Below are 15,149 nucleotides of genomic sequence, written 5' to 3'. Positions count from 1 at the left end.
TGTGTGAAGACAACTTATACACACATATGTTAGTACATAACATGTATATTATGTAGTAACTCTATTTATAATACAGAATTATATATAAATATCTTAGAATTTGGTGATTATTTCTTCAGTTGCTCTGTCATTTCTTTTACAAGCAAAGCGCTTTTCAAATCAACCAACAATCAATCTAACATCTGCGCGGAGACTTTTTAACTTTGTACTACTTACTCATGTGTAGCTTTTTTTACTTAGCTGTTTTTAATAATATTTATTGTTGTGATTTTCTTTTGTTTTGTTGTGAATAATAATTTTTTTAATCATTTTTTTATATTTAATTTAAAAAAATGTTTAATGTTTGTAAAAATAATCAGAAGACAATGGATACGTATTTTATTTTTATTGTTGTGTTTGGATTTTTGTGTACAATAGGTATGTGAATTATAATTTTATTTTTTTGGTTTATATGTATGTATGTATGTATGTGTGTAAAATTTTGTAACGTAAAATATGCTTATCAATAAAAATATCACAGACATTAGGCTAGCGTCATACTTTCAATATTATTTATTGAGCAGTACGTATATTGCAGCATTAAATTAACGGAAAAAGCTTTGAAGAAAATTAAAACAATTTAAATTTTATTAAAGATCCGTCATTTTATTTGGCGGATGCAGGGTTACCAAACACTCCGCTCTTAAAGATTTTATTTTACTCAATTATACTCGCCATGTGAGGCTAGCCTTAAGTCTAATAGACAAATATTACCTTTCGGAGCCACTTTTTTAATGCTATTACTTGATTAATATTACTGCATTTTAAGTATTAACAGCATTATTAATCATGCAAGGAACGAACGCTACAGTGATATATACAAGTGAAGAGTCCTTTGCATTGTTTCTACCTTTATGATTCAATTATTTTTCTGTGAATTTACTAATAATGGCGATAAAATATTCAATTGGCAGGTTAATAACTTGATCTGGGTTTTTTTAATTTTAATTATCTACTTTTATATTCAAATTCTGATAATAATATACTGTACCCATACTCATATAGTGCTTGCTTGTAAGTATACGTTGGCTGAGTTATCTTGAGCTTTACTACTTTTTCCTTTGCAAAAATTCTATTTGATAGCGGAAGTAGAACGTTTCCTTAATGGGATCCGGGAATTTTTCGATAAGGAGGACAATAATGAAATGTTTTTTACAATAAGATATTTGACTGGTTTCTGGAAATCATCTCAGATTATTAGATTGTATTTATATGGCTCATAAAAAGTGTTTTCTGTTAATTATTTTATTAACCTCCGAACTAAAATAAAGGGGTGTTATAAGTTTGGTCGCTATGTGTGTGTGTGTGTGTGTCTGTCTGTCTGTGGCACCGAAGCGACTAAACGGATCAATCAATTTTGATTTTTTTGGTTTTGTTTTAAAGGTAACTAATGGAGAGTTCTTAGATATGTTTCTAATGCAAGTTTAGGGTTCCGTAACCGACAAATAAATAATGTAGGTTTTACAATGTACACATTTCACTAGAGTTATTTAAGGAAGACAATACCGCCATTTTTAGTCAAAAAAGTTTGTTTTCTATGGTAGGTAGAATAAAGGGCAAAATACTTATATAATTTTTTTATTTGAATGATCTTTCAGCACGATTGGTTAAATATTACAAAATTAATTGCGTGTTCACACGAATTAATTTGAAGTCTACACTTTCTAACCAAATTGACTTTTTTCTACACGCTTATAGAATCAGTTTGCGTCCGATCCCATTCAAGTCGAAGGTGTACTTTTAAATTCCTTCTTTTGGTAATTTCACGTTGTAATACCTCAACTAGAACTAGAACAACTACTTTAACTACACAGGTCCTCCTTAAAGCTTTTCCTACTTAAATCTTTACTGTTTTAAATATTCGTCAAAGCTGGCTCACACTAGAAGTTCAACAGCGAAAGTAGGCACGAAAAAGAATAATAAAAAAAAAAATTCAAGTATTTCATAAAAAAAAATATTATAAAATTCCCCATAAGAAACTGGGTTTACATTATAGTGCTTTGACCTAATAAAGTTTAAGACCATTTTGTATTTTACTAAAACGTGTTTTTCCATTTATACAAAACCCATCGGAGTTCAATACTTCTGTTCAAAATACTTTGATGACTTAAAATGATGGGTCGACTCACGTTTCTTTTTATTTTCTGTATTTTCCCATTTTAATGATAAAAAAATTAGCGATACCAAATAACCAGCGCCTTTTTTTCCAAAATTTAACTTTTATTTCAATAATCAACACTTAAAATGCAAAATTATTTTCGCATTTGGCATTTTGGCTTCCCTTGCAACCTGGGGCCTGGAGCGCCAATTGCTCCACCTTTGGTCCGGCGCTGCAAATAACATATTTGTCTCTTTTGCATACGCTGCCTATATTCGATGTATAAGGAGAAAATAATATAAATATTATCAAAGATAATAAATAAATGAGATCTCTAGGATATTTCGAATCAAATTTCGATTTTTGACCCAATTTCCTAGATCAATTGTTGTATTATGTAAATACGTATTTCGACTATCAAGAAGTCATCATTTAATATGAGTTAGCTAATCGTAATTACTCTTATTGTGTATGTTACTCATTGCTAATTTTCTGATTGATGACTACTTGGTAGTCGAAATGCGTTTTTATATAATACAAAAATTGATCTAGGAAATTGGGACAAAAATCGAAATTTATTGAGAAAGTAATAGTTTAATGGAGTCCACTTCTCTAGCCTTATGTTTACCGTTTTTTAATCCATGCTCTACTTTTGATTTTGAAAGACTATGTGTTAAGAATTAGCTAAATAGTTTTCATAAAACCTGTATCAACGGTATTTGGCTATGATCAATCTTATCCCGGTTATATAATATTACGATAACATTCTCGTCAGTCAGCGGTAGTTTTGATGGAGACGGCGCTCTAAGCCTTAGCTTTTAAATACCGAGTGAGTCTAAATCAACAGTTAAACTCAATTTTTTTTTAATTTGGGCTACCCGTAAATATTCTAAGATTAATTAATTCTCCGCTTTTCTGCGGTAATTTTATAGTTATATATATTTCACCAAATTGCAATTGCAGGATAATTTATATCTGATTTATGCCTGTCCTTCTTTTTCCTTAGTTCCAAAATCTGAGAAATAGATGGAAATATGTGTCAAGCACATTGATAAGTAAAAATTAATTTCTGCTGATAAAATTCTATCTTTCTGATAATGTAAATTAAGGAGAAATATTATAAAACACTAAAAATGATCTAAATGCTATTGAAGGACATATTTTAGTCAAGTAAAAATTAACACCATTTTTAGTTGACATATCGGAACTAATTTATATTTTGGAAACAAAGCTATGTTGCGTACATTACTTACGTCTATGAACAATATGTTTCATTATTAGTTCAATGCATTTTTAGACCGTGAGTATATTTTGGTCAAACCTAGACATAATTAGCTTAAAAATGAGGGCTTAATCATGGAATTTGATAAAGGGATAAGGAAGATAGGGATAGGATAGAAAAAAACTTGCTAGAGTAATAATATATAAGATAACATTAGTAGAGTTAGCCACATAATTAAGAATACTTTTAGAAAAAATTATTTTATGTTTTTACTGCTTTTCTTTTAACTTGTCTAGTGTCTGCGTGTCAGCTTGTCTGTCGAAAAAATAATTCTGAACCCTTTCCTCGTGATTCAATCGAGCTAAAACTTTGCAAGCAGACTCTTGGCGATAATAAAATTTAAAAAAAAGTTTCTTAGAAAAAATTTAAACAAAGAATGGAAGTATAATAGAAACTTGGGGTTTTTTTGAAAATTGTTACCTTTCGGAGGAAATGGGATAAAAATATGTCATTTTTGGATTAAATCATAAGAAAATACGCAAGGTTTAGAAAAAATTTCTTGACAAAAGTTATCAAGAACAATAAAGGTCATTCATCTGTGTCAAAAACTTTTAAGCCCTGTTGAATTTTGAAGATCAAGGTCGAATGACCTAGAAACTAGAATTTCAGGGCAAAGTCATGGGCACAAATGAATATCCTCCACACACACAGATGAATTGCCCTTGACAACTTTTGGCTAAAGCATTTTTCTGTCGTCAATATTTTTTTCTTTCGATTAAATGCAATAATAACATATTTTGAAGTCCTTTTCCTTCGAAAGCTAACGATTTTCGAAAAAATTATTTAAATAAAGTTAGCTTTTTTATGAGGGTCAACTCCCTAATTTAAAAAGTGAGAATTAGGTCCAATCTGATGTCAGAACATAATGCCCCCCTACAAATCCTGAAAGTTTTGTTAAAGGTATTTTTTTTATTGGTTAACTACAAAACAAGCTATGACCATAATAGATTTGAATGGTCTATCCTGTATAATAATTTTCTGGAAGCTTTAAAATAAACTCCTTGCTGTGAGAAGTAATTTAGTATAAGAAAAAATACTTGTTTTACGCAACCTTAACGACAGCCTGTCAAAATTCTAGCACTGATAATGTGAGTTTTGAAAATATTTAAGGTTCGGCTCCCAGATCGAAAACATGCCAAATTTTGAAAAGAAATGACAAAATCATTAAAGTAAAACATGATTTTATTTTTTAATTTGATTAGTTTTCTTTAAATAAGATTTAAATTTTAATCACACATGAAATGATGAAATGTCCTTGAAAAATGTTGTACCTAAATGAATAATTTCTAATTTTCTACGCTTTATAAATTTTGTTAAATCACAAATCAAATTTTTAAGTCTAGCCATTTAACTAATAATTAGCTTAGAAAATTGATTTGATAATAAATTACAAACGTTATGAAAATACTTGAACTTGATTTCTTTAATTTACGAGTACTAGGTACCTCTGAAATTTACAAAAATATTGTTGGCATTATTTTGTTAATTTTAATAAATGAAATATTTATCACTCACAAACATTTTTCACATTTAAACTTTTATTCTATCTCTAACGGTTTACAAGATGAGTCCAAGGGACCCAAGACCCAATTGACCTATGTTGCTCATTTACGATCTCGCAATTTTTACGTTCTGAGCATGATATAACAATTTCAACTTGATATCTCTTTTCGTTTTTAAGTTATCGTGATGACAGACGGACAGACAGGCAGACGGAAAACCAGAAATGGACTAATGAAGTGATTCAATAAACACCTATAGCAAAATTTTGTTCGCAGCATCAATATTTTTAAGCGTTACAAACTTGGGACTAAACTTAGTATACCGTGATATATATTACTTATATACGTGCTATAATAATAATAATTTTTTCCCTCCTACATACATTTTAAGATAATTAAATAAAGACCTAATGATTTTTAATTTATCAAATACGGTAATCATTAACATATTCAATACTTATCATATTAAGGATGTTCCAGCATGGTATTTGCAGTTTCTATGTTAAAGCAATGGTACAATTTTTTTTTCGACAGAATTTAACGAAAAATTAAATTTAAGAATTTAATAATGCTTACTATTAATTCCCAAAGTTTCAGAAATTTTGACCGTTTAAAATGGGAAATAATTATGCCAACGTCCCAATTTCGATCAATTTACGTCAAAATTAATATCTCGAAAGTGAAAATTAATTTCTAAATTTTTTTTTAGAATTTTATTGTATAAACATTTTTTTCTACTTTTTCTTCAATATATAATAATATCATAAAAAATAGTTGGAGAGACCGGACATTTTACATGCTTTAAATGGGACATGACCCTCAAAATCGCGAACTTTGTCTTTAAATATCTCGCGATCTAAACGGTCAAAAATTATGAAATTTTAGGAATTCATAAATAAAGCTATTATAAACCCGAGAAAAAAAATTCGGCCAAATCTGTCGAAAAGTGATTTCATGCTGGTACTACCTTAAAGAATTTCCAATAAGAATACGTTGAAATGTAAATGATTGATGATTTATTCAATACATTGAACTTATGTTGAATTAGATACAAAGCAAATTGAATTACGTGCATTTTTGCATATAAACAATTAAGTCCATTAAGGTTACACTAGAGCATCGATCATATTTAATCAGATCTATCTTCATCACATAATACACGTAGGATTGAGAACACAGAGTAAACTTTTACCAATTCGTATTACTTAAAATCCATGACCGTGTAAATCAATAAGTGCGTTGGCGCGAAAAAAAACTTGGGGTAACAAAACGTTATAACAAGTCGGGTTAACAAAATAGGAGGGTATTGTTATTTGTCTGATAGTATTATTTTTAAAATTTAACCCTCCGTTCGGCCCGGCGGCTTTAATTTGCCACCTAAATGTGCCATTTGTTCATGAGTACCTAGGTACCGCATAGCCATATTCGAAATTTTCTAAAAACTTTTAAAAAAGTGTTCTCAAGTGTTGTTCAAACACATCACTTAAACCAAATGGACCGATTTAATACTATTTTTTAAAATGTTTTTTAATAGTTCGAATACGGTTTATGGGGTAATTTTGTTGTTTTATTCCTTTCCGATAAATGAAAGTTGAAAAATGATCAAGTAATGAGACTGAAAGGGGGGGGGGGGGGGTGAAAAAGCAAAGATTAATATTTTGTGATAGTATCTGTTTCGGTTTTTACTTGAATATCTCATATAAAAACGAGACAGAAACGCAAGGTAATTCAAATAAGCCCATTGATGCACGATTCTCTCTTGCTGTTTTTAAGAAGTGATAGAAAATGCAAATTGTAATAATAATAAGTGAAAACAAACAATTGACTGAGTATATGTGGAAATACCATGCATAGACAGTGTTAATTACTCTATCACATTACACATACATACATGTCACACATACATAACTGAGATTCCCTTTACATAATACATACTTTACAATTTATGCCTAATTTGCGCCCTCACGGCTAAACAGTGATGTTTGCGAAAAAATGTTTCAAACAAAAGTTGTTTATTTTTAAACTATTGTTCTATCTCTAACGGTTTACAAGATGGGTTCTACGGACCCAAGACCAAATTGACCTATGTTGCTCATTTACGAACTCGACCTCACTTTTTACGTCCTGAGCATGCTGTAAAAATTTCAGCTTGATATCTTTTTTTTCGTTTTTGAGTTATCGTGTCCACAGGCGGACGGACGGACGTACGGGCAACCGGAAATGAACTAATTAGGTGAATTTACGCACACCTATACCTAACACCTATTTTGTGCGTAGCATCAATATTTTTAAGCGTTACAAGCTTGGGACTAAACTTAGTATACCTTGCATAATAGATATATGCATGGTATAAAAAGATACTTCAAATAGTATGAATTCAAGTAAATAAAAAATATGTAAGTAGGTACTTAAAAGTAATTTTACAATAAGTTGTTATTCCTTCGTAAATAATAAGCTTTTGAAGTTAAAGAAAAGTACTCTTAGGACATGAACGTCGATTTAAAAATGTAATATTCATAAGGAAATAATTTACAAATGTAGATTTAAATAGTCAAAAAATATTTTTCTGCACGTTCGTTCAAGAAAGTTTTAATTCTACATTTTAATTCATTAAAATAAAACCTTGTACGCCAAAAAATATTTATAAAATTTTATAATTCAAGACTAACAAGTGAAAACAAACAATTGACTGAGTGAATTGTTGAAATACCATGTATGGACAGTGTTGATTATGCAATCGTTTGTATTTTTACGTCATGTAGGTAAAGAAAGATAGCCACTCTTACACACAAATTAAAAACAATATATTTTTCCTCACTTTTTCAGTAAACATATTATTTGCTATAAACAAACACATAATATACAGTAAATGAAGGTATACTTAATAATATACAAACCTAATTTGCGCACGTGTAAACAGTTATGTTAACGAAACAATGTTTCAAACAAAAGTTGTTTTTGCATGTTTTTATAAGGAACATTTTTTACATTTAAACTTTTGTTCTATATCTAACGGTTTACAAGATAGGTCCTACGGATCCAAGACAAATTGACCTATGTTGCTCATTTACGTACTCGACCTCTTTAGACCCTTCTCAGGAACTTTTTAGGCCCTATTTTGTCGTTTTTGAGTAATCGTGTTGTCAAACAGACAGGCGGACATTATTTTTAGGCTTTACAAACCTGGGAATAAACTTAGTATACCTTGATATATTTCATATATATGAGACATGGTATAAAAAAAATCTTTCCTCAGCCTCCACCATTTTTGTATTATATTTTATAATCAAATAGAATCATAGGGAAGTTTGACTTGGAATAGTAAATCAGAACATTATAGTTGTTCGTGTTGTACGTTTCGAGGAGTGTTCTTAGGTATGTTTCAAGTGCAAGTTTAGGGTCCCGCACCCGAAACATTTGTCTGGAATTTTTAAAATTTTGTAAATTTCACTTGTATTTTTTATTTATAATATTCAAAAGCGTCCTATTTTCGATCATTTTCTTCTATTTTTTTTAAACGCGCTTTATTTTAAATTATACAAATTCCCTTATGCAACAAATTGCACATTTTAAAACAAGATGCCATATTCCCTTTGGCAGCTCGCAATGCAAATCTCCGAGTGGAGATTCAGAAACATAACATGTTTTGCTTGAAAAGAATTGTCATTGAAATAATGAATTGATTTCTAAATTACTGATATTTAAATAAAAGAATCACATGCATTTTTTTGTTAATGTAATAATTAATTCAAAATAATAGCTCACTTACATTGATTATATACTTTGCCTTCACACGTTGTCCTTGGAATATGAAATTTGTATTGATACCAATATATGTTTTTAAATAATTATGTATGTATGAAGTATTTAAATATCTTAGTTACTTATTATTCTTAATAGTAATTAGGTGAATATTTGTTTATCAGTATTAATAAATAGGTATACAAGATACTACCAATACATATACAAAATATAATTACAAGAACATGAATGTAATATGCGCGGTCTTCGCACGTTTACAAATTAATGATGCGGTATAAAATAAGTAATGGTATTTGGATGTAGTTGTATCTCTTAATCTGAAATAAGAGCCGAATCAACAGAATTGGCTGAAGATATGAATTTTTGTCACTCAAAGCCAACGATAATTGTTTTCTTCGTTCTAATTTCTGAGCTAAGGAGCTAATATAATGTTAATTAAAACAAGTGAAAACAAACAATTGATTGAGTTAATTGTTGAAATACCATGTATAGACTGTGTTGATTACACTGACACATTACACATACATAGCTGATATTCCCATATAATACATACTATATAATTTGCGCCCAATTTGCGCTCTCACAGGTAAACAGTGGTGTTTACGAAAAAATGTTTCAAACAAAAGTTGTTTATTTTTTTATAAGAAACATTTTTTACATTTAAACTTTTGTTCTATCTCTAACGGTTTACAAAATGACCCAATTGACTTATGTTGCCCAATTACGAACTCGACCTCTATTTTTATGGTCCTCAGCACGCTGTAAAGCTTGATATCATTTTTCATTTTTGAGTTATCGTGTTGACAGCCGGACAGATGGACGGACGGACAACCGAAAATGGACTAATTAGGTCATATTATGAACACCTATACCCAAATTTTGTTCGTAGCATCAATATTTTTAGGCGTTACAAACTTGGGCTAAACTTAGTATACCTTGTATATTCCATAATATGTATTAGATTACAAGAAAAAATAATTTGTTTATAAAAGTCTTTATTTATCGTATAGTGAAGTTTCAATCACACTTAACCGTATCACCGTATAAATTTTTATGAATAAAATTTTTCAAATACATTAACATTTGTTGCCAATCTTACGAGAAAGTAAGACCTTACTAACTTTTCTTGAATTAAACTACCAGTTATCGATTAGAGGGCGTGAAAAAAAATTAAAATTAATTTTTCGAAATATTCAGGCTTCTGTTTTTGCACTTAAATATATAATTTACAATAAAAAAATCCTAACAGGAAAATTTGTTCTTGAGGCAGCTATTTTATTAAGGAGGTCCTTTCTCCTCCAATGTTAATTTAAAAAAAAAAAAAAAAGCACTATTTACTATTTACTGCCAGCCAATGTGAAAAGACTACCTTAAGCTAAGGAGTCTTTATAAAACACTAAAAAACAGAATTAATAATGACAATCATACTTACCTGATTTAATGACCATACTCGCGTGGGGCCGAAGCCCACTCTTCTTTGCTCACATTACCACCTGCCATAATTTTGCTTTTAGTCTTGTATTACAAAAAGGCAGGTCCCTAACCAGGAAAAAAGGTTGTGTTTTTGGTCTGGACGCCGCTTACATCAATCTGTAAAATTCTCCAAAAGACATTTATTGCCTACTCCGACAATTCTCATTAATGTTTACTTCGAAAAATAAGGATTTTTTGTTTGTTACGCAAATTGCATGCTGATACGGTTTATACTATTAAAACCGGCAAATCTTCGGCATACCCCTTTTTCAATACGCACATGCATGAATGATTTAAGTTTGAATATTTCCATTAAATATTAGTGGTAAGCACCTTTACCCAAACTTCCTCTATGTAATATAATACAAATCGCATAGTATTTTATGTATGTCCGTAAATAAACAATAATTAACCTTAATTTACTATTACTTGGTAAAATTTCATAATATTTGAAAGTGAAAAAAAGATTAATAAAGAATAAACATAATAATATAAAATTCTTATTTATTTATTAAAATGTAACAAATAAGAAATTATTTATTGTACTATTTTTAAAATATTTTTTTTTTTTTTTTGCAAATTATTTTTCTTATCTAATAAAATCATGTTTTTTTCTGGAATAAATTAGTACGTGATCAAATTTTTTGACAAGTTTTTTTTTTCTGTAAATCATTGAAAAATACAAGTTTTTTCTTATATTAAATACATATTTATTGATTATAAATTTGACCTTGATATCATAGTATAATTAGATGGATGAAAAAATAGTGGTTAGGAGAAACTAATTGGCACAGAGACGTTTTAAATTTTTTCAGTTCTCTATCTTTTAACTTACTTTAAGTTGCCCGTCTCTAAAAAAAATCATGTTTGATATCAAATTACCGAAAATTTCACGCTGATTAAGAATATTTGAATAAAGTGGCGTCAAAAAGTTTAGAAAAATCTAAGTGTAATAATTGCGTTTTTAGGCCACTATTTTGGAAAAACACTAAAACTGAATAAAAAACGTGGTTGTTATCAAATTACAAGAAATTTCAGATTTCAACGTGTCGAGGAGGGAATTCGAATACCTACACATTCTGTTTGAATACGAAAGGTTCTCTCTCAAACGACAGCATTAGGTACTTGGGATGGATTAACTTCTGTTCAAGTAAAATAAACGAAGTATCGTCCAGAAGTATAATATAGTTTATTAAGGCTGTAGATCTTTGAGCCGCACAAAATATCTTCTAAGATTTACTTCTAACTGAAATATAATATAATTTAAGAGTTTTACGATGCAATAAAATAAAAACTGCCATAAAATGGTAAAACCCACCACGTTCCATAACACAACCTGAAACACCTTAATCGGAATACTCGGCTGTTGAAGGACTAGATAGTGAAGAAATATTTGTAAATAAACATAACCTTCCTCAAATAATTGTTAAGATTACTTTATCCAAACGAAGACGCTTAAAATTTGTTTTTTATTATAATTCATATTCTGTATCTTTAAGGGCCTCCCTCTCCCATTGGCTGGTGAAGCCTCTTTTCTCATTTATATTAATTTCATTTAGTGAAAACTCAATTATAATTCCTATCAAATTATACAGAATGTTCGATTTACATCTGGACATATAAATATCACGAGTATGACAGAAAACATGCGTTAAGCAATGCATCTAAGTGAGAGGTGTTATATAGATGTGTTGAAGCTTCGATAAGCGTTGAGATAGTTGTAAGACGCTTGGAGAGTGGGAGTTTCTTAGTTGAATAGATGAACTACAACTGATAAGCCACGATACAAGTCACTTTTGCAATTTCATATAACACCTATAATACCTCTTACTTAGATGATTGCTTAACGAATGTACTCTGTCATACTCGTGATATTTATATGCCAAAATGTAAATCGAACATTCTGTATATGATTACACCATCTTAACATTTTCAATTAAATTTAAAATTATTTTTGTTTTATATTATCTTGAATTTTTGGTTACCGACAAGATAAATCCAAAACTACTGTTTTAATTTTTTAGATTAACACAAAGTAATAAAAAGGTGTTAAATAACAGTCACAGGCATGGAGTCACATGCTTCTTAAATGAATTTATTTAATTGGAATCATCATCCACAGTTCATTATTCAAATTAAAATAACATTTTTTGATAACCTTATCACGTTCGAACCATCAAATGACCGAATAACAAATGTTTTATAAATAATTTTTTGTGAATCTTATAAAAATTACATACTTATTTATCAGTTGAATTGTATTTATAATACTAAACAATTTTTCATAAACAATTTATATTTAGGGGAGAAACTCATACTTTCAGAGAGTTTTTTTCATAAAATATTTATAGGTTGGGGCGTTTAAGTAAATATTTTTATACTAATTAGTTTTCATTTTTATGGTTTAACTCGTACTGTTTAAAGTTCTGTTAAGAGACGCTTTTTTTAAATATCGATTTCAATCGTCGTTTTTATGACCGATAATCACAAACAAATTATTTAATTCTCCGGTCTTTTTGAAGGAGAAATTAGATTTTGATAACCCGGATTATAATCTGGTCTGAAATTACAAAACGGCACGGTATAAACTTCTCAAGAAATTGGTGTACAAATTTTCCCGTTAAATTCCTCCAAATCGGAATAACCATTTCCAGTACGACCGCACACATACCTACAGTCAGACAAGTTGACTGTCATTTCAATTTTATTATATAGATTAGTTAATTAATGACTGCTAATTGATTAAAATTATCTTTTCACAAATCAAACTTTTAATAACACAAGATTCAGGATCTTTTTTCAACGAAAACAACCTTTTAATTTGATGTAATCATCTACTTTTAAGCGGCGTACAAAGTTTAAAATATTATTTAATAGTTGCGATTGTAATACCTCGATTATCTAAACATTTATAGAATCTATAATAAGAATATATATATAATATATTTTAAGACCTATATGAGTTTCTAGTGAAAGAGTTGAGCAAATTATTTTCAATAGCGCCCATTTTCGTGGATAAATTTCTTTGCGATCCATGAATAGGCGGTATTTCGTTATTTCAAAGTTATTTAATATTTATTGATGAACAAATCATAAAATTTTCTCACGGTCTAAAAATGGGCCACAACTCTTAGTTTGCACAGGGCTGTCCTAGGGCAAATAAAAGTTCTTTGCCTAAAATGAGTAATTATAGGTAAATTGTTTTTGTATTAGGAAACAAAAGTCAATAAATCCAATTCCCCTATATTACATTTATTTACAAAAAAAAAAAGAAAAAAAAAAGAAGTTAGAATAATATTGACGCCAGTAGTTGAAACATTAACTTCCCATAAGATAAGAATGTTATCAAAAATGATGTAAAAATCTTTATACATTTCTATAGACATTGATAGTTTTTGAGTCTTTTGCATATTATTATTTTCCTGCCGATCAAATTTCAGACGATTAAACTTAATTAAAACATTTTTAATTGACATAAAAATTAGTACCTAGCTAAGCGAATTTTAGTGAAATCAAAAATTGCTTTACTCATTTTTTCAAAATAGTTGATAAACTTCATTGATATCAATATCGGATTTGCGATAATCGACTTACTACACTTGACAATTGGCTTACGATGACAAAAGCGGAGCATAGAAATTGAGGTATTAAATAAGGAAATGAGACAAAGGATACTTTAAATTTGCTTCTTTTAATATTAACAAATAGGAAATTTTGACCATAAAAAAATTTTTAGAAAATGAATTAAACAATAATTTATCCCCTGATCATTTTTTCTGCAAAACTTATATCTACAGAAATGTTCACGGTTATTGAATTTGAGGATTTCGTAAAATTTAATAAAATATTTATGGAAGTGCATGGAAAGTTATTTCCACCATCTGAAAAGTTGATGGCGAAGAGTTTTTAAATCTAATTCAATTTAACAATGTATAATCTCTCGGCATTTCCACCAATTATTTCAGAATAAAAGCCGCGTAACTTACTACTTTTTATATTGTTTTGTAAATTGACATCCATCAACAGGGCCACTTTTCGTTGTCAAAGTTCGAGGGTGCATTTTGGCCTATAAATGTTCACATTTGCCAAAATGTTGATTTACATAAAGTAAAAATCCATTGCATCGATTCACCTCAAATTTTTACACGAAATACAACCCGCTAAGAGAAAGGTTTTTATCTATTTTTACACTCGCCGCAAGTGGGTTATGGAGGGGGAAGTGGGGATGAACAATCAATTATTTTCAAATATACCCAAGTAAGGTATCGAATAAAAAAGCATGACGGGTACATTACCTACATAACTATAACGCCCGACGCAAGGGGATAAGGGAGTGGAATGGAAGTGGGGATAAACAATCGGAACTCTTTTATCGGGAGGTTGTCAAATTTTATAAAATTTACAAGCTGTTAAACTTCTCATCTATTTTCATGCAATCATAATGTGCCACAGCGAAGCGTGAAAGGGTACAGCTAGTTGCATACATAAATCAAATTTCATTACAGCCTGTTTTTTGACTTTTTGCAAATGGAATCTATTAGAATTGTAACTTTTAGAGTGAAAGTCATAAGAAAGTTTAATGGCTGCATAATTTTATATTAATATAATTTTAATATTTATATGGAGTGGTATTTTAATTGCGTCATTGATATTTAGATATAGGAAGTTATTGTTACTATACAAGAATACCTATACATAATTTTATAAATTAGTATAAATTATTTTATTATTCATGAGGATTATTTAATTTTGATAACAAATTAATTTCAATTTAACAAATTAGATGATAAGTTATTAGTTACCGTACATATTCCGACATTTTAGACAATAAAAATGTCTTTTTGGAAGATAAAGATGTCTTCTTGTAAGTTGACTTTGCCAAAGTTGTCAATTAAATTCCACTATTTAAATTCGTTGATTCGACTTAAAAAAATTCAGTCATCGCAACTTTTCACTTGTATCAAAAATAGTAATTATGTCTAGAGTATTAGGA

General features: G+C 29.2%; 1 protein-coding gene across 2 annotated transcripts in view; it reads left to right on the top strand.

Moving 5' to 3' along the window:
- Positions 1–274: 274 nt before the first annotated feature.
- LOC123302878 overlaps positions 275–15,149 on the top strand; it is a 37,842-nt gene continuing 22,967 nt past the window's right edge. For both annotated transcript variants that reach the window (XM_044885979.1, XR_006535562.1), the window contains exon 1: positions 275–417. In XM_044885979.1, the coding sequence (XP_044741914.1) occupies positions 333–417 (85 nt within the window). In that variant the 5' untranslated portion in view covers positions 275–332. The remainder of the gene's footprint in view (positions 418–15,149) is intronic.

This window comes from Chrysoperla carnea, chromosome 1, assembly GCF_905475395.1.
Source record: "Chrysoperla carnea chromosome 1, inChrCarn1.1, whole genome shotgun sequence".
Classification (NCBI taxonomy): domain Eukaryota; kingdom Metazoa; phylum Arthropoda; class Insecta; order Neuroptera; family Chrysopidae; genus Chrysoperla; species Chrysoperla carnea.
Note: the sequence above shows the minus strand (reverse complement) of the source record. Positions and strands in the feature narration are given on the sequence as shown.